Source organism: Leuciscus leuciscus (assembly GCF_965113295.1).
Source record: "Leuciscus leuciscus genome assembly, chromosome: 5".
NCBI lineage: Eukaryota > Metazoa > Chordata > Actinopteri > Cypriniformes > Leuciscidae > Leuciscus > Leuciscus leuciscus.
The window spans coordinates 6459224-6480816 of record NC_138729.1 but is presented as its reverse complement, the minus strand read 5'-3'; the positions used below and the strand labels follow the sequence as shown (position 1 = coordinate 6480816).

The 21593-nt window shown below is 39.7% G+C and overlaps 1 protein-coding gene across 4 annotated transcripts in view; it reads right to left on the bottom strand.

The window, feature by feature from the left end:
- clip1a (CAP-GLY domain containing linker protein 1a) overlaps positions 1-21593 on the bottom strand; it is a 56785-nt gene that overhangs the window by 16403 nt on the left and 18789 nt on the right. For 3 of the 4 annotated variants that reach the window (XM_082170917.1, XM_082170918.1, XM_082170920.1), the window contains exons 9-17: positions 13021-13125; positions 10124-11014; positions 8562-8657; positions 7993-8050; positions 7794-7877; positions 7514-7670; positions 5770-5935; positions 5132-5347; positions 3726-3866 (exon numbers count right to left, since the gene is read on the bottom strand). In XM_082170917.1, the coding sequence (XP_082027043.1) occupies positions 3726-3866; positions 5132-5347; positions 5770-5935; positions 7514-7670; positions 7794-7877; positions 7993-8050; positions 8562-8657; positions 10124-11014; positions 13021-13125 (1914 nt within the window). The remainder of the gene's footprint in view (positions 1-3725; positions 3867-5131; positions 5348-5769; positions 5936-7513; positions 7671-7793; positions 7878-7992; positions 8051-8561; positions 8658-10123; positions 11015-13020; positions 13126-21593) is intronic. The other variant, XM_082170919.1, reaches the window with a different exon arrangement.

Genomic DNA, 21593 nt, shown 5'->3' with positions numbered 1-21593 from the left:
GCATGTAGCCCCACTAGACTTCTAAGGAAAAATTTCGTTTGGTCCTCGGGGGCCACTCCCCCCCCGCGCTGGGCCCCCCCAAACCCAAAAAAATGCAGTTTTTCCTAAATAACTACCTGAACCGTGGCACCGAGGATGAAGAAATTTTTGTGGTATGTTGGTCTACTAGACTTTTACGGAAAAATTTCATTTGGTCCCCGGGGGCCACTTCCCCCCCCCCGCGCTGGGGCCCCCGTAAATTTTTCGTCAACCATACCAGGGACACCGAAACACCAGGGAACATGAAATTTGGTGGGCATGTAGCCCCACTAGACTTCTAAGGAAAAATTTCGTTTGGTCCCCGGGGGCCACTCCCCCCCCGCGCTGGGCCCCCCCAAACCCCAAAAAATGCAGTTTTTCCTAAATAACTACCTGAACCGTGGCACCGAGGATGAAGACATTTTTATGGTATGTTGGTCTACTAGACTTTTACGGAAAAATTTTGTTTGGTCCCCGGGGCCACTTCCCCCCCCGCGCTGGGGCCCCCGTAAATTTTTCGTCAACGATACCAGGGACACCGAAGCACCGGGGAACATGAAATTTGGTGGGCATGTAGCCCCACTAGACTTCTACGGAAAAATTTCGTTTGGTCCCCGGGGGCCACTCCCCCCCCCGCGCTGGGCCCCCCCAAACCCCAAAAAATGCAGTTTTTCCTAAATAACTACCTGAACCGTGGCACCGAGGATGAAGACATTTTTATGGTATGTTCGTCTACTAGACTTTTACGGAAAAATTTCGTTTGGTCCCCGGGGGCCACTCCCCCCTCCCCGCGCTGGGGCCCCCGTAAATTTTTCGTCAACGATACCAGGGACACCGAAGCACCAGGGAACATGAAATTTGGTGGGCATGTAGCCCCACTACACTTCTACGGAAAAATTTCGTTTGGTCCCCGGGGGCCACTCCCCCCCCGCGCTGGGCCCCCCCAAACCCCCAAAAATGCAGTTTTTCCTAAATAACTACCTGAACCGTGGCACCGAGGATGAAGACATTTTTATGGTATGTTGGTCTACTAGACTTTTACGGAAAAATTTCGTTTGGTCCCCGGGGGCCACTTCCCCCCCCTGCGCTGGGGCCCCCGTAAATTTTTCGTCAACGATACCAGGGACACCGAAACACCGGGGAACATGAAATTTGGTGGGCATGTAGCCCCACTAGACTTCTACGGAAAAATTTCGTTTGGTCCCCGGGGGCCACTCCCCCCCCCGCGCTGGGCCCCCCCAAACCCCCAAAAATGCAGTTTTTCCTAAATAACTACCTGAACCGTGGCACCGAGGATGAAGAAATTTTTATGGTATGTTCGTCTACTAGACTTTTACGGAAAAATTTCGTTTGGTCCCCGGGGGCCACTCCCCCCTCCCCGCGCTGGGGCCCCCGTAAATTTTTCGTCAACGATACCAGGGACACCGAAGCACCAGGGAACATGAAATTTGGTGGGCATGTAGCCCCACTACACTTCTACGGAAAAATTTCGTTTGGTCCCCGGGGGCCACTCCCCCCCCGCGCTGGGCCCCCCCAAACCCCCAAAAATGCAGTTTTTCCTAAATAACTACCTGAACCGTGGCACCGAGGATGAAGAAATTTTTATGGTATGTTCGTCTACTAGACTTTTACGGAAAAATTTCGTTTGGTCCCCGGGGGCCACTCCCCCCTCCCCGCGCTGGGGCCCCCGTAAATTTTTCGTCAACGATACCAGGGACACCGAAGCACCAGGGAACATGAAATTTGGTGGGCATGTAGCCCCACTACACTTCTACGGAAAAATTTCGTTTGGTCCCCGGGGGCCACTCCCCCCCCGCGCTGGGCCCCCCCAAACCCCCAAAAATGCAGTTTTTCCTAAATAACTACCTGAACCGTGGCACCGAGGATGAAGAAATTTTTATGGTATGTTGGTCTACTAGACTTTTACGGAAAAATTTCGTTTGGTCCCCGGGGGCCACTTCCCCCCCCTGCGCTGGGGCCCCCGTAAATTTTTCGTCAACGATACCAGGGACACCGAAACACCGGGGAACATGAAATTTGGTGGGCATGTAGCCCCACTAGACTTCTACGGAAAAATTTCGTTTGGTCCCCGGGGGCCACTCCCCCCCGCGCTGGGCCCCCCCAAACCCAAAAAAATCCAGTTTTTCCTAAATAACTACCTGAACCGTGGCACCGAGGATGAAGAAATTTTTATGGTATGTTGGTCTACTAGACTTTTACGGAAAAATTTCGTTTGGTCCCCGGGGGCCACTTCCCCCCCCTGCGCTGGGGCCCCCGTAAATTTTTCGTCAACGATACCAGGGACACCGAAACACCGGGGAACATGAAATTTGGTGGGCATGTAGCCCCACTAGACTTCTACGGAAAAATTTCGTTTGGTCCCCGGGGGCCACTCCCCCCCGCGCTGGGCCCCCCCAAACCCAAAAAAATGCAGTTTTTCCTAAATAACTACCTGAACCGTGGCACCGAGGATGAAGAAATTTTTATGGCACATCAACCTAGCCCATAATCACTCATTTGTGATTTGCGCCCCTCCCATAAAAAATGAAAATGCAATATTATTCTGCTTTAATCGCCCCTATCTTCAGTGGAGATGTTCAGAACTGCACCATATTTCATGTGTATGATTAACTTGACAACCTCTGGGGGTATCCTCTGCTAAGTTTTGTAGAATTTCATCCATGGGGGGGTATAAAATAAATTCATTTATGTGCACATTTAGTGACTGTACACTCATCGGCCTGTAGATGGTGCTGTTGAGCGAAGGGTTGCTGGTTTAGGATGATACTGTCACACACACACATGCAGGAATACAAACAAACGCAAGCATGCACACACACTGACATCCACACGCACAGACACACACCCATACACACACATACAAATCCACATGCACAGACACACACACACACAAACACACACGCGCACACATGTACGCACACATACATACACGCACAGACACACACACACACACACACACACAGACACACACATACACAAATACACACACATACACACACACACAGACAGACATGCACATACTATTACTTTTTTTAGGTATATACATAAACACGCAATACAGCCAAATTACTCCACGTCATTTATTTTTGTGGAAAGCCAGTGCAGGCCTGAGCGGCGGTCATATTTTGTACCGGGATGCGGTACATCTAGTTAACACTCTCGCTACTGGCCACGCCCTGCTCTCACGGCTCGTGGACTCGTGCTGCTTGCCACTTTGCCTATTTTGTGTTTTCTATCACAGGAAAAGTAATTGCTGAGATTTTTGTTTCTGAAGTTTTGTTTTTTTTATTTTTTTTGGGAGGAATTGATTCGCGGGCCGCATCAAACTGTTTTGCAGGCCGGTTACGGCCCGGGGGCCGGACGTTCTCCACCCCTGCCCTAGTCGGTACGTGGGAAGCCTAATATCCCTGCTGTCAAATTATGAGATAGCATTAAAAATATCTATATGGCAGTTTTTCCCCAAGGTATCGATGTCAAAATTGTGGCAAGTGAAAATGCTGAGCGGTTAGTAACTTTGGAAAACCACTAGCCACAGTGGCTGGTGAGCAAAAAAGTTAATGTCAAGCCCTGGTCACAATCAATGACTAGAAAACTCATAGAGGTGACATGATTTACCCTTAATATAACAAAGGTGCTGAATGTAATAACGTTTGGAATAAGTCTTCCTGTCCTCGGCATGCACTCACCTTGCCCTGCATTTCTTGCATTACGTTTTTGAGCTGTGTCACCAGAGCCTCAGTCTCAGACTTGTCTTTCTGAAGTTGAAGGTTCTCCTGGGTCAACTGCTCCAACGAGGCCTGTGCCGTCTGTTCTGCTTTCTCTGAGGCCTAAGTAAAAATTAGCAGTGGGGATAAAGTTACAGTAGCAGCTTTATTTCAATTAACAAAACATTTTTAATAGTTTAAATCAATGTTAAACCAGGACTGCACAATTAAAGTTTTTGAAAGCAGTGGGAGTGAAATGACTGCTACATAAGACTACACTATGTTTAAGAAGCATCATGAGACTCAGCTTATAGGAACGGAATAGATGATTATTTTTAACAAATCATTCAATAAATACACTACCGGTGAAAAGTTTTAGATCGGTAAGATTTTTTATGTTTTTAAAAGAAGTATCTTCTGCTCACCAAGGCTGCATTTATTTGATTAAAAATACAAACAAAAACAGTCATATTGTGAAATATTATAACAATTTAAAACAGCTGTTTTCTATGTGAATATACAGTAAAGTGTCATTTATTCCTGTGATCAAAGCTGAAGTTTCAGCATCATTACTCCAGTCTTCAGTGTCACATGATCCTTCAGAAATCATTCTAATATGATGATTTGATGCTCAAGAAACATTTATGATTATTATCAATGTTGAAAACAGTTTTTTACATTTTTATTTCATGATGCTATGATGAATAGAAAGTTCAAAAGAACAGCATTTATCTGAAATGGAAAGCTTTTGTAACATTAAACACTACCGTTCAAAAGTTTGGGGTCAGTAAGAATTTTTTATTTTTTGGGGGGGAAGAAATAAAATAAATTAATTATTTTATTCATCAAGGATGAGTTAAACTGATCAAAAGTTACAGTAAAGACATTTATAATGTTAGAAAATATTCTATTTTAAATAAATGCTGTTCTTTTGAACTTTCTATTCATCAAAGAACTTTGAAAAAAAGTTGTACACAACTGTTTTCAACATTGAAAATAATAATGAATGTTTTTTTGAGCATAAAATCAGCATATTAGAATGATTTCTGAAGGATCATGTGACACTGAAGACTGGAGTAATGATGTTGAAAATTCAGCTTTCATCTGAGGAATAAATTACATTTTAAAATATATTAAAATAGAAAACAGTCATTTTAAATTGTCATAATATTTCACAATATTACTGTTTTTTTAACAAATAAATGCAGCCTTGGTGAGCAGAAGAGACTTCTTTTAAAAACATAAAAAATCTTACCGATCTAAAACTTTTGACCAGTAGTGTATATATATTTTAAAAACAAGTTATAAATGTAGAAGTGTTGTTCAGACCTATATATGTACAACCCAGTGCATCAATAAAGAAGCAAGAATAGTCCCATGGGTCTTACCGCAGCTTTTTCTTTGAGGGTTATCAACTCTTCAATCTGTTTCCTCAGCTCTAGGCTTTCATCCTGAGACACACGGAGCTCTTGTTGTACTTTTTCAAACTCGCTGCGTAATTTCTGCATTTCTTTTGAATGGTGTTCTACAGCATCTGCAAGCGCTTTCTCTCCCAATGCATCCATGTCTTTGGCTTTAGCCTGATTGTCTTCAACACTCTTCTCCTGAGGAATCACGAAAAAAAAGCCAAATTTCAAGTTATATTAGAGACTCAGTGTCCAAAGAACAGTGAGAAAGGGGACTTGGTAGAAAAGTAATGATTTTTATAATGTTGAAAGTGTTAAATCATTTACACGACAACAATGAACTAAAAATAGAAACGTTTTTCCTATAGGCTGAACATATAATACGCATGTGCATGGCGTCTTTGTACAATAACATTTTCAAAAAACTCCACTTTGAAACCCATTTTCAGGAACCCAAAATGTCGTTGTCATGTAAATAAACGGCCAAAACTCATAAAAAGGTTAACGTTTTTAGTTGAAAACTGTGTCATGTAAATTGCCCCTTAAACACCAGAAGAAACCGATGCCTTTATTCCATTTGGTAGCAATACAGGTGAGATTGAAAGTTCAAAGGTTCTCACCAAAAGCTTAATCTTCTCCTGTAGGTTAGAAAGTTCTGCTTCGTGTTTCTGCGTGAGGACTTTGGCTTCCTTCTCAGCCTGGACTTGTGCTTGAGAACGACTCTCCTCAGCCTGAGCTGCCTTCTCCCGCTCCTCTGCAAGCTGGTTCTGAAGCTCCTCTAGTGTCCTGAAATTAGATATGATTTGTAAATTAGGTACGATTTCTTCAAATAGACCAATTTCGAGCTGACGTCAGAGTTACGTCACAACGTTAGCTGGATGCAAAACAAAGGGAAAACTGGAGGCGGCCAATACAAACCAGCACAGATTCGGCTACATAATGAGGAGTTTAAATTATTATTATTATTATTAGATGTCATCTTGTTGTGTACAAGAATCGACGGAGTTTCCAATTAGAAATTTTATCGCATAATGTTTTTTTAATTATTGTGATTATTTGTGAATCATCTATGATTGTATACACTGTTTTGATTGGTTGTGACTAGACTTTTTGAAGAACCTGTAAGAAAGGGTAATCAAATACATAGTTAAAAAATGAATATGCTGTTTCTGGAATTTTTATTTCTAGAAAATATTCACATCATTAAAATTGCACCGTAATGCCACTCTTTACATTGTCGTATTCTGGCCTTGGCGCTGGCTAGGCAGAACTGCGGATTGTACCACACAAGTCTTGTATGTGACCATTTAGCACCGGAGGTAGCATTAACGTTAATCCTGTCAGCCAATCAGGTTCCGTCCGTCAAAATGAACTTTTGCAAATAACAATCGCGGTCCTGGACAGTGAGTGACCTTGCACATTAAGATAAAATCGGATTTTCTCCAGTCATTGTAAAAAAACAAGCTAACAAAACTTGCAAACTAACGTTAGTGAAGCGACCGGAGGGATCGTTCTGCCACCACCTAAGCTCCGCCCACAAAAAAACATCACCATGTTTACTAACTGAAAAGGGGTTTATAAGGTTTGATGTGTGATTGTGCATTTAAGTCCTCCAAAATATGATCAAATGTGGTGTAAATGTTAGGCCCCACAATCCAAATCAAGCTAATAATATAAACTGAGGTTAAAGTGCCCCTATTATGCAAATAATTTTGTTTTGTTTTCTCAAAGAGTCAGTCTCTCTAAACCCCTTCTTTCCGTGAGCCTACTCAGCTCTGATTGGTCAAGTGGCCCAGTTTATTTTATTTTTGTTTGACGTACATTGTAGATGAGATGTTAGTTGGAGTTAAACTGATGTGGTATCATAGTTAAAATAAATTTTAACCACTGACTCTTCACATCCTCATCCTTTTGAAGTGCATGGGTTTGCTTTCACAGTGCAGAAAACAGCGTCTTCTCGACATGTCGCTAACACGAACCAAACTCTTTCAGTGTCAGCTGCAACCACAGTGTTTGAGGGTCAAAGTAGACGTTGTTCGAGGGCAGCCAATGAAGACCGTAGGCTGGCATTATGCAAATGTGTTACAAACCTACATAGGTTCATGCAGGAAGTAAGAATGGAATTACTGACGACACGTTTCAGGCAGTTCAGAATCGGTTCTTTTGGGAGACATTAACTATATTTATCTACACTTTGATCTTTGAAACTTTGGAGACCTTTTTCATTCACAAACAGTTATATTACACACTACATGAAAGGTAATATCCGAAAAAGCATAATAGGGGGACTTTAAAACTTAAAACGTTTACTATTCTACATGGTTTTGTTTTCTAGGCAGTTTCATCAAATATATTAAAGCACACCTTTCTTTCCGGTTGATTTCCTCATTCAGCTTTGTTATCACAGCAGAACTGTCTCCCGATGACTTTGACATGTCCATAATGTCATTTTCAAGTTTAGTCTTGTCTTTGGTCAGCTGCAGACACCTTTCTTCGTTTGCTTTCAAATTTCTCTGTAAACCTTAAGATGAAACAAGATAGCAATCATACATAAATACAAACCGTAAATAACAGAAACACAAACATGACATTTTAATTAGTTCCTCCTTTGATTCACATATTGATTGATGAACTTGGTACTGACCAGCAAATTGACTCTTTACATCCTGTAATTCAGCAGAAAGAGATGTGCATTGTTCATCTTTATTCCTGAGCTCCTCGCGTAACTCTGAGATAGACAGTAATCGTCACACTGAGTGTAAAGTTCATTGAGCTGTATAAAGTCTTACTAAGTTAAGGTCTAACTTTGAACAATAGAGTAATTTGTGCATAGACATACATACCTTGATTAGTCTGAGAAGATTTGGCTTGGTCATTAGATGTTTTTTCAAGATTCTGTTTCTAGAAAAATAAGAATGTGAATCGATTTGAGAACTATGGCTGAAACATTAATTATTTGTTATTTTGTTGTGTGGTGTATCAGAGGGCCATCATAGTTAGACATTCATTCACTGAATCAGTCAAGGTGGTTCCTGACTTAAACTCCTATATATGCTAAACATAGACTCCAAATCCCTGCCAGAAATATAACCAGACTATAACCAGCTGTGTCATTATGCCGTTCACATGCACCCGTGATCCTCAAAAATGAAAATTCTGCCATCATTTGCTCACCCTAATGTTGTTCCAAATCTGTATGACTTGCTTTCTTCTGAAGATCATAAAATATGACATTCTGAAATGTCCAGTGTTGTTTGGACCCCACTGACTTTCATTGTCAATGATGAAAGAATATTCATTTTTGGATGAACTATACCTTTAAGTACTTTTATTTTCAGTTACTTTAGTGCTTTTGCTGAAATATTTTTCTCATGACATACTTTCACTAGTCAATTTCCATAGAGTTACTTACCAGCACACTAACTTCTTGCTCCAAAGTGCTCTTTTCCTGCAACAGGCCATTCAACTCTTGCTGTTTAACCTCTAGTTCTGAGTTCAACCCAATGACCTAAAATAAGGTGTACCACATAATGAAGGGAAATGATAGGGGACAAAACATGAGTAATGTTACACACAAAAACTCACAAAGACCAGTGCCAGTCATACAAAGTGGAACTTAAAAGTGACTATTATAGAAAATAAAATCTCCGAACACTGGTAATGTTAACATGATGTATTATTATGCACTAGGGCTGCACAGTTTTGGGATTTTTTTTCTGATAACAATTGTGTTGCGAACCGAGCCACTCGGAGAAGCTGCAAACCCCGGAGGATAATGAGCCGCTCACGTGTAAATGAACAAAGTGCTTCACTTTGAAACACGCAGCGCGTATATTTACTTCCTTAAATTACAGTCTTTACGATTTAATCACACTAAACCATATTGCGATTTCAGTTTTATTTTGTTTAATCATGCAGCCCTATTATGCACAATGCACACAATGATGAAACAATAAAAATGAATGAATGTATCGCACTTTTTACTACAGGACCTAGCAAAACCTGGTGTATTGACAGTACTGATGTCCATTCTGACTCAATGCACCTTGAATGTGTGCAAACTGAAATTAAAATTTAAGAACTATGGCGGATATAAATATTTATCATATTTAAGAGGCCTACGGAACTTCTTTTATCACTAGGCTTGACAGTCCTAGTTTTCATGCAAAGATTTAATGTGTCAAACGATAGAGAATTTGCTCTATTATTTAGCTATTGTTATTCTTTATAGCAAAGCTGTTCACACATTAGCGCAATAAAGAGATGATGAATGAAAAGCGAATGAATGAGAAAATGGAGAGCAGGATGTGCTTGATAGTAGCTAGCTAACCAGAATAATGTCTAGAAAACTAGCAAACCGTTTGGTTGTAAATTCCACCTCGCACCCTGACCCCGTGAATGGAAGGTGAGGAGAGAATGACTTATCAAATGAATCCAATAACTGACCCTTAACTATTAGACAAGGTTAACAGAGGCAGAACGATTTCAAAGATATGTGAAGAATTTGAAAGAAAATGGCCACGGGGTTGCGATCACATGGGGTGTAAATGATTGTATATTATGTGATGTTTCACTAATACACAATTTATTTGATATCTCCTCATTCTGAACAAATTTGCTTCAAGAACCACTGCTGCCAATCAAATTGCTTGTTAAATAAATGAGATTACTTTAAAAAATACTTTTATAATCCAGTACTAGTTTACAAATAGTACAAATCTCTGGACTCCCAAGACCAATAATTATCCCCAAAAAAATTTGAACTTTAGTATTTGAACAGCTATAAGAGGGTAATTTAGATTGTGGGCATGACCAAGTACCCAAAAACCTATCATTCCTAAATAAAATCCCACACAAAAATGAAATTAAACAAAAAAAGTTTAGGTGAGAGGTTCAGTGGTCAAATTTGAAATTCCTTGTTATACATGTTCTACATGCATACTGTGTATAGTGTAAATGGACATTACAACCTACCTTTTCTTCCTGAGATCTGGCTTTACTTTTTGCCTCTTCTATATTGGTCAATAACCTCTGCATCTCTTGGTTTCCTTGACTGTGCTGTGACTGCAGAGTCTGAAGGGCTGTGTTTTGCTCCAAAGCTTCTTGCTCCTTTTCATGTAACTGCTGGCCTAACTTAACTCCGGTGTCCTCTAGCTCTTTCACCCTGATCTCAGCATTGTGAAGTTTTCCCAAGACATCCTCCATTTCCACCAGGTGCTGCTCCTCCGCCTTCTCCAGATTGGTGCGTAGCGTTTCTATCAGTCGTTCGTTCTCTTCAGTGACTCTCAGGAGTTGTGCCTTGTGTTCTTTGGCTTCACTCGTGCTCCCCATGGCTTCAGAAGCATGCTTGTTAGTGAGCTCCTCAAGCTCAAGTTTATGTGTCGATTTCAACTGTTCCAGAGCATTACGTAGCTTGGTTTCACCTGCCTCATGGGAGGCTTTGAGCTCCTCCAAGACTTGCTGGTGTGAGGCCTCTGCTGATACTAGTTTAGCACGCCACTGCTCAATGATTTTTGAGTTCTCTTCCTCAGATTTTGCCAGCTGACCTAAAAGCTTCTCATTATCCTTTGACAAGTGACCTGAGGCTGACTGGAGCTGTGACAAGGACTCGCCATGTGCTTTCTCTCGAGACTCAAGCATCTCACGCAAGGATGACAGCTCTGCTTGGTGACTGTCGCTCTGAGCGGCCAGCTGTGTACGGAGGGAACAGAGCTCCTCCTGGAGTGATGCCACGATAGAGTCAGGAAACCCATCCTGCCCTGGTACAGCTTCCAATGGCTTACGAAGAGCAGCAACCTCCTTATCCCTCAACGCAAGATCCCGCTCCAACTCCAAGATACGAGACTTCTCAGAGACTGTGGCCACCTAAAAGGAAATTTTTTTTTTTATTAAACGATACATGCTGTATGGATAATTGACAACTTATTTGACGGTGTGAATATGATCATCTTTTCAGGTTTAAAGATGTGGGATAATTAGAAGTTTTCATAGAAATTAAGTTAACCTAAAGGCCATGACACACCAAACCGACATCAAAGAACTAGTGGCGATAAAAGCAAACTATGTTGATGCATTGCGTCACCATTTCTGTGCCAAAAAGTTGCACTTGAACACACCGCAAAGACTACAGCCAACTAGCACGTGCTTTCTGCGTTTGCGTAAGAGGAAAATACGGTTTATACCAGCAGGTGGCAGTAGTCAGCATTCATCATTCAAAAAAGAAAACCGAAACTAGGACTGCAGATATACAAACAACATTTGCTTACCATTTTGAACATGAATCATGTTGATCACGTTCTTCCTTCCAAACAGCAATGTCGTTACGAACATTTTCCTGTATTAGAAAGCTCAGATAAGCTGACCATGTAAAATTAGAAGAGCCTTCGATGTGTGCCCTCTTGACTTCATTGTTTGCTTGCTTTCTTTAATGCACTTTCGATAACTGGAGAGCCAATCAGAGTAATATCTTTCACCGACTGCCAGACGCTGATTCAACATGCTCAATTGGCCAAAAAGCTTCCAACAGAGTCTGACCTGTGCCGACGGTGCAAAACGCACCACAAAAGCTGAGCTGACAAACACTTAACAACGGCCCAACTTTGGCCTACCTTCAGGCTTGGTGTGTCAAGGCCTTAAGCTGTAGTTCTAAGTAAAAAATCATTGAAACATGAAATCTGTGATTGAATGGGATGGGATAAAGTCTTTACAAGAATGGGAACAACCATTAACCCCAAAATTAATAATCTAACAGGGTTCCCACACTTAAATTGATTTTCAGGAGCTTGTCAGTTGACACTTGATGGTTGCAAGATCAAGTTTTGATCATTGTTGGGCAGATTTTTATTTGTATGCCAGTTTTTATTTCTAAATAAAAAGCTTTAACCATCGGATCTACACAACCACTCCCTAATAGCAATATGAAACATTTTAGAGCAGAGGGAAAAAAAAATACTACAAAGTATATTCCTTATCCAACTTTCTAAGGTTGTTCTCATTTCCATGGGACAATTTTTCTTGTTTTCTAAAATTGTGGGAACCCTGATATAAAAACAAATTTGTGTTCTCCTATACATGTATGTATATTAAGACAGCACAATGAAACAGCAGCAATGGGATATTTAGTGCGTGTTAGTAATCATTCATCAAATTAGTTATTAATTGGAATAATTGAACAACATGCAGTGAAGATCCCTGCAACACCCTGACATGAAGAAAAAATAAACTTCTTAGCTGGAGCACTCAAAATATATATAGGCCTAAATTTAAGATTTATCATTTGAATTGCTTATAAAAATTCCCATCCATTTGGATTACACAGTTTTAACAGTTTATTAAAATAATAAACTTATTGAGATAAATATCTGTCAGTCATACCTGAACAAGAAACAGGTATGTTTCAAGCCATAGTTTATTAACTATTTGCATCTAATTTTATGTAAATACATTTTATACAATTTATTCAAATTGATTAGAATCAGCATAAATGTGTTCATTGTGAAAATAAACATTTTCAGTTAAAAAGTTTGAACATTGTTAAAATATGGCTAGCTGTGGAATAAGCAATTTAAAATGAATGCGATTGAAAATTTGGATCTATTGACAATAAATATATAAACCTGGTTATTGTGTATTTGAAACACATTCAGATTAATTACGTTTCATTTATGTATGACTGACCTATATGAGTCAACATTAAGAGTATTAGTTAATAGATGATTCCATCTATCTGTATAGAGACGGAAATTTTATATGCAATTTAAATCCATACATCTTAAATTTAGGCCTAAATATTTTTTTTTGAGTGAGCACTGTAGCTCCTGTGACATATCTTCAGTGATCCTTGACCCGTAGCCCAGGTGAAGCTCCATTACCCTAGAGTCTTCTAACTCCCTCTGAAGTTTGTCAGCTTTGGTCTTTTCAAAGAGAAGACTCTGTTCAAGCTCCTTAAGGAGGGCATGCTCCAGCTGCGTCTGCGTCTGTTAGTACAGAAAGGGGAGAGGAAGAAACACAACCAGTGCCACCATCACATGCCAGCCTGATGCAGAAAGATGAGGGGTGAGGAGGAAAGTTGTGGAAATGTAATGCAGAAAAAGAGAAGGATGGTGTTGTGATGAATGCAAGTCAGATCAATGCCACAGCTGAGGAAAGTGTGAGGAAACTTTGCAGCAGAGATCTGGTCAATGCTTAAGGACATGCTGATGATGGCCAAATTAATAAAAACACCAGAAACTGAACGCCATGCAGTATTATAGTGACTGAGGGTTAGGAACAGTAACAAAAATGGTACTTTGACCACAACAAAAAGCAAAGGAACAATGGGGGGAGGAAAATCTGATAACTTAGTTTTTCCAGTAATAACTAAGCACTAAATCAAATGAAACTTAATTATACTAATCTTAGAAGAAAGGAAAAAAACACAACGAGACCTTCACGTAGGTTAGTGAGTGACTTATGGCATCTTACAGAATAATTCATAATTTCTTTCCTTAAAATTGTGTAAAAAAATTTTTTTTTACTCCGAAAAAGTTGGTGATTTAACTTTCTACTTCATTTTTAATATAAATTCACTTCTATAACAACTGACCTTTGTTAATTTAGAACAGTGAAACAATTTTACATACTGTTAGTGTTGCTACAACTGTGTTTATATACAATACATTCAGAAAGTATTCAATCCCCTTCATTTTTTAGCATTGTGGTGTTGCAGCCTTATGCTAAAATGTCTTGATCTTTTTCACATCAATCTACACTCCATTCACCATAGGCACAAAGCAAAGCCTGTTTTCCTCCAGACATGATGTTTAGAACTGAGGTTCATAAGACCACAGAATATTACGTGTATTTTACAGTACATGTACTTACAGTGTACTTACCTAAGAAAGTACAGGGTAATATAAGGTAACTACATGTGATCAGGTTAGGTTTAGGGGTAGGTTCAGAGTAAGTACCTAGTTATTGCTCAGTTATTGCAATTACTATAATAAGTACATAGTATGGGGAACAGGACTGTAAAATAAAGAGCTACTTTTTTGTTGCTAATTCCCAGCAGGCTTTCTTGTATCTCAATCAGAATGACCATCAGGTTATTTTTAATGGCCTTCCTGAGATCTGTGCTGCAACAAAATCCAGGGTGTAGCAAAATATGAATGAACTATAACTAATTATAAATATTTAGATCAGCTGTAGGAATTAACTTGTATGAAGCAGAATTAATAACACAATCAACTAACAAGGGCTGCGTTTCCCCAAAGCATCATAAGCTAAGTTGATCGTAGAAACCATTGGTGACAATTGTTCCACGATCAATTCGCACTTACGGCGCTTTTGGGAAACGCAGCCGTTCTTTTTTTTTTTTTTTTTTGGCGTGTAATTTTATGAAATTTTCATTTCTGGGCCGTAATATGGGAAATAACTTCTTACTGTACAGTACTACTCAGAGCATGTAGCCAAAATCTGCATGATTAGGAACTCCAGTATACAAGCATGAACCACAAACAACTTTATGTGTGACAAGAAGACTTTATTAAATAGACTAAACACTTAGACTAATCTAGCATACATACACATTCATGCATACAGTTTAGCAATGGATAGAGAGCTGATGCAGAATACAGGAAAGCAAGAAGTTATCACAAATTCAGCAGATCGACAGCCTTGAGCAAACCATCAGTTTCTTAGTTCTAACACACCCTTCATTCAAAGGGGTAAGGGATACTTAATATATCAAATAATGAGACTAAGTTTGATACACATGTCGGAGTAAAAATTGTATAATGTGTCCTGATGCAATTTGTTGAAGCTCCAGCTGATCTTTGCTGAAGTTGTCTTGATGAGAGAGAACCAAAACGAGGATCTCTGATGAATGAAAAGACAAGGCCGTAACCTGGCACAAACTTAGGGGTCCTTAAAAGACTTCTAGCTCAGCATCATCTTCACATCAGAATTTCTCAGAATCCCTAGTGAGCCAATTAGGAGTTAAATTTTACGAGCGAAACTTAAGGATCCTTTGTCTTCTAATAGGGTGTTTTCATATGAAATTAGAACTTTTAAGATTCTTATCATACTAATATGTAACAGAGTTAGCAAAATGTGAGGTAAATAAATATGAACATGCTATACATGTACTTAATTAACATTAACAACAGTGCAATTCTGAATAATTCCTTAAAATTAGTTAGTATTGATGTATACGCAAAACAATGTAAAAGGAAAATCCTGAGATAGGAAAACTGGATACACGTTTATACATCAAGTAATTTTATATATAGAATATATAGAGTTAGAAAGGGTTTACTTGTCTTTCAAAGTGAAGTGAGTGAAACTCTCTCTAAACTCCTGTAAGTTGTAAAACCATCTTATCTTGATGATTTGTCTTTATTGCGATGGTAACCCAAGGCCTGGTTTTCCATTTGCAGTTTTGGGAGTAGTTAACAGAAACTCTACACATAGTTTACTTGTTGGGTGAGGGGTATTGTAGATTATTAGTTAAATATAACAAATAATTGCGTGTCTGATCTGTCTCAGTCACTACATTCCCCCTTTTTCGCACATTGTTGTCTGACCTGTAGACAACAGCGAGCAATGGCAAAGGAGCAGGAACATTGGACAGGCATCTGGTGGGCTCTCTGGTGATTCGTGCCTCCCACAGTCGTGGTTGATGCTGTTCTCAGGTTATGGCGTAGGCTATCGCAAGGTTTAGGTGTCCAGGCTGTGTCTTGGTGTCTTCATGCAGCCATTCGATTTGTACCTGTTTGAAGAGTGTTGAGGTGGATGTTGCTGTCGACTGCTGCTGGATATCCAGTGAAATTTCTAGGGTATTTTTCCAGAAGAATTTGGTCTCTTCCATTGCTTCTCCCAGCGGTCGATCTGTACCATGGTGACGATTCCATCCTCTGCTGACTGGAAGCTCTTGTACGTTTTTACTGAAGGACTTTGCGTTGTAGAAATGCTGTGTGCCTTCTGGTGTCAGCTGGGAATTTTGGATGTTCCTCAGAACCTCTGACATCTTGGGATAAAGTAGACAGAATTTGTCTTGGGTGGTAAAATTCTGTGTTTGTGGACATCATGATCTCCTGCAGAAGTTGGTGCAGAGTAGACTTTTCTAGCTAATTTGTTGAGGTCTTTGACGGACACTCCAAGTGTAATTTCAGGGTTCCTCTGAATTAATCCTTTTTCTATGGTGGTTGTAGAGGCTTTCAGGAAACCCACCCCCCACCTTTGTGTCATGGTTGGGTGAGTTTGCTCTGCTGATCGCATGTGGGGGAATGAGATGTCTCTCCAGCTTTGATTCCTTTTGCAGCAGTTAAGAGTGTCTCAGTTCTCTTTGGACCATGTCAAGTTCGTCTTCACTGTTGTCCAGCTGCAGCGTCAGAGCTTCAATTCTAGCTCTGGATGTTTTGAGGTGACTTTCACAGGCCCCAATTCTGGCGTCTTTGTCCAAGAGTTCAGAATTTGCTGTTTTTAATAGTGACTCTTTGTGAAAAAGTGATTTTTCCAGCTGATCTCTTTGTTCAGCAGTTGTCAGAGTCTTTTGAAGTATTTTGATGTCGTCAGGGTCCTTGTGTCTGGCCTGAGCCTCGATCTCTAGCTGGTCTGTGTGTCTTTGAGGATGTGTCAGCTCCTTGCGGGACTCTCTGATCTGTTGCATGAGGTTGTTTACCCCCTGTTTCAGATCCATGAGGTTGTGGGCTAAGGAGATGATAACCTTGGTCAGCTCTGTGTGGTTGTAACCCTCGCTTGGGTCGTGTGTCATTAGTCCCCTTCCCTCGTTGTCCAGTTGCTTTTGGCTCTGGTGCTGTGGGTCGTCAGCACACCTGGGTAGAAGGATGTTCCTCATAAGGCCTTGCCAGGCCTCCAATTCTCCCATCTGGACAGTTAGGTTGAGCACCTGTGACATTCTGGCACACTTGTGGTGAGAGTAAGTGGAAAGAGACTAATGCAAGACCAAACAGACTTTGAAGCAAAAGGTGTAGTGGGGCAGCTAGGTGTATAACGCACAGCTAAGTTTTATCAGGTGTGGTTAACAAGTGCGTACTCGAATATTAGTATCTTTGCTGTGGATAGCAGGATGCTAAGATGTGTGTGAATCTGAATAGATTTGCTGAAAGAGGTGTAAGTAGGGGTTTAATTATTGACTTAAGACTGTTCTTACTGTCAAATTAAAACACAGAACTTACTGATGGTTCAACAAAGGCTTGGTCTCTGAAGAAACGAAGAAGAGAAAGCAAAAGGAAGTGTATAGCTTTCCTATTCAGATTGTGTTTATTAGTGTTGCTCAAAATTATAGTTATGCCTTAGCAATCATTTAGATTGCTTGTGTAGCAGGGTCATAAAATTAGAGCAACCGCTGCAAATAAACAAAATCAAGAAGGAAAGTATGTCAAGTTCCTTTTGAGGTTCAATAAGACAAAACCGTACTAGAACAAGAAAAAGCAAATACATGAAATAAAGATTTAAAAATAGCTGAATGCCACTAATAAAACAGGGGAATAATCTGAAATTGGGCATAATCAATAGTACTGATTCTCAACTGTTAATGGGCATCACTCCATGTTTGGTCAAGGCTGCTGCGTTTTCAGCTTCCATGACACATGTGTTCCCATCCTTAAAGTGGAGTAGGGTGCTATTAAACATCCTCAATAACTATGAAAATTCTTCTCCCGTTACACAGTTCAATTTAATTGAATGTATAATTGAGTAACTAGCATTCAGGAAGGAATGCACCTAAAAAGGTTACAGTGAAAATTAGCTGAGATTAATTAAATACAAGAAGAGAGAAAATCAGAAACCAGGGAGTAGGTTGAGAGGAGATGGTTATTCACTTCACACTGCATTCACACAAGCTGCATTTAAAGTTAAGCATACAATGCTAATTTGCAATGCTAATAGTTTGGCTTATGTCTTAGGACCACTAAGTAGCTTAGCTTAAGTGAAGGGGTGCTTTCAAATAAGGCACACACAGTTCATTAACATGTGCCGCTTTCAATTTCAGAAATGCACGACTTTGTTCTTACATTCGTTAAAATCCTAATTTTACAAATGCTTTTGGTTTTGTGGTTCGTTTAAGGAGCAGTTACAAGGCTTTACTATTATTTAACACTTGCTTAAGCATACACAGTTGCGTGCCCTTACACACAAATAATGAGGCACAGTTTTACAAATTTAATTCCATTTGACAAGTAAAACAATCGCTATAAACAGGTAGATATGCTTGTAGATATGCAGTCAAAATTTTAATTAATGGCATCGATCTAACCATAATTTATAAGGCCTTTATGATGTAGAATGAGGAACATTGTTCAAATCTACCTTCTAGATTACACTGTACTGAACAGATTAAGAAATTATGCAATTGGGATTTCATCAACCAAAGCAGAATAATTCATTCTGGTACAGTTTATAACTGCAGCAGAGCTGAGATTACTTAGTCAGAACAGAATTGCGCTTTAACACTGATATTAGGGTTTATTCACTAAGATCAGATTAACCTTAACCACTGATACCATTTGAACATATGCTGAAATGCATTAAGACTCATTAATGGCCTGTTTACACCTGGTATTAAGATGCATTTTGGTTGATCGGATCACAAGTGGACGATGCTAAATACAGGTGTAAACGGGGTCTAAAACGTTTTGAGCTTGTCCACTTTCGACCACTTCCAGAGGTAGTCGAAAACGCATTCAACCGGACTGCTTTTGTAGTGCAGATGCTCATGTGGTCGAATGTGTTCAAACAGCCACAATAGACCACCTACTCTCTGCCTACTGACCTAATGCGTAAACATTATGGGAAGCGTGCTAGCAAGACAGGATTTCAACTTTGTTGGCTGAAAACCTAAGTTTGGTTTGACGAAAAACGTACCAAGCACAATGCTCTCTCACTATTCCTGATTTCCAACACACACTCACAGTGTTCAGCGTGGTATTGCGGCTGTCAGAGCAGAAACCAAAGCTGATGCTCTCCATATGTTTTGTCCGTTGCCTCCGGGCACGTTCATATATAAATTGCGTGAGCTTTTTTGTCCATTAGATCAAACGTTCTGATAAAAGTCAAGTCACCTTCATTTATATAGCGCTTTTAACAATATGGATGGTTTCAAAGCAGCTTTACAGTGATAATCGGAAATTACCGTAACAGATTGTTTAGGCTTTACAACAGCTCTAGGATAAAGTTATTGTCCAGCTAAAGTTAGTTTTGATTGATTGATTCACTTCCGTTGCGAAGATCATTAGTTTTTAACTTAGGGGCCGCTAACACGACACCGTTCTAACAGGAAAACCCTTAACGCGCTCCGGCCGCCCATCCGCACAAAACAGTGCCTGGTGTCTCGAGAACGCACTCCCTGAAATCGGTTCGAAAGTGCAAACAATTATCCATTATCTCTGCGCAAACCTCAGAAACACAAACCCGCGAAAACACAGACGTCGCGCACATGCGCATTACGTGCTCAGTCCAAAGGTATGCGCGTTTGAATATATATGTGCGCAGGCTTGTAGTCCTTCTTTACAAATCAACCCTCAATAAACTACTTGTCTGGCCTTAAAAATGTATTATCCCGACAACATTTTACATTTTCATGCCTATAAACCCCTTCAAAGTAATCAGGACAGAAGTGGTTGAAAGTGGACAAAAGAGACGGATTAAAACACCAGGTGCAAACATTTTGTCTCCCTCCTCTACTTGTGATCCGAATGACCAGATCTTAATACCAGGTGTAAACAGGGACATTAGAGGTGTCAATTCAAGCTATCGCTTTATCTGCATTTAGAAGCCAGCAACCTACATGCGTATTGCATGTCACGTCCTACACTGACCGAAATGATCAAATGCACACTTTTAGGCTGACAGTGGTTTAAAATCATAACCTTTTGTTTAATCATGCACAAATTAGCCCAAAAGTGAAATATGATTAATTAATCATACACCAAGATATAATTAAACATAAATATTTAAATCAGCAGTAAGAATTAACTTGATGTAGAGAATTAATACCACAATCAACTAACCTGTTTGTCTAGCAAACATTGTTAATTGTTTATTAACTCTAAAAATGTTCATTTACAGATTATGGGATATAACCTTCTTACTGTACTACAGTACTACTCAGAGCATATAGCCAAAATCTGCATGATTAGTTATATGAGCATGAACCACAAACAACCTTATGTGTGACAATGTACACACTTGAACTAATCTAACATACACACACATTCATGCATACAGTTTAGCAATGGAAAGAACTAAAGCAGAATACAGGAAAGCAAAAAAGTTATCACAAATTCAGCAGATCGACAGCCTTGAGCAAACCATCAGTTTCTTAGTTCTAACACACCCTTCAATCAAAGGGGTATGGGATACTTAATATATCAAATAATGAGACTAAGTTTGATACTTGCATGTCTCGCTCATTTGAATCTGATGCAATTTGATGAGGCTCCAGCTGATCTTTGCTGAAGTTGTCTTGATGAGAGAGAACCAAAATGAGGATCTCTGATGAATGAAAAGACAAGGCCGTAACCTGGCACAAACTTAGGGGTCCTTAAAAGACTTCTAGCTCAGCATCATCTTCACATCAGAATTTCTCAGAATCCCCAGAATCCCCCTTGTGATCGGTGACCACATGTGAGGATGTCACACACTCTAGAGGTCAGTGAGCCGATAAGGAGTCGTATTTTCGGAGAGGAATTTTACGATCCTTTGTCTTCTAGCAGGGTGTTTTGCATATGAAATTGGATTGGGTGTTAAGAGAAGAAATTGTTTATATTCTTATCATACTAATAAGTAACAGAGTTAGCAAAATGTAATGTAAATTAATTAAAATTGCAGTTCAAAGATACCCAACATCCTATACATGTGATCTTGGTTAACTACAGTGTGCAATACTGAATAATTCCTTCAAATGAGTTTGAATTGATACATACGCAAAACAATGTAAAATGAAAATCATGAGAAAGGAAAATTGGATGCATGTTTATACATCAAGTCATTTCATAGATAGAGTTAGAAAGGGTTTACCTGTCTTTCAAAGTGAAGTGAGTAAAACTGTCTGAATTTCTTTAAGTTGTAAAACCATCTTATCTTGATGATTCTTCTTGATGAGGCCTGGTTCTCCATTTGCAGTCGTTTACAGAAACTCTACACATAGTTTGCTTGTTGGGTGAGGGGTGTTGTAGAATATTTGTTAAATATAAAAAGTAATAGCATGTCTGATCTGTCTCAGTCAGTAAAAGGGTGCGTCTCAATCAGCTCCCTAGTTCAGTAGTCAAGGCACTGATCAATGAGTCAGCCATTTTAAACTTAATCGCAAAATCCTTGTTCACTGAAACGTTTGCTCCCTAAATAGTCCCACAATACACCGTCAAAACCAGGGAGCATCGATGCTCATAATATTCCCTTAACAGAACCTTTGAAGCGAGAAACAAATCACACGAGACAACTCAAT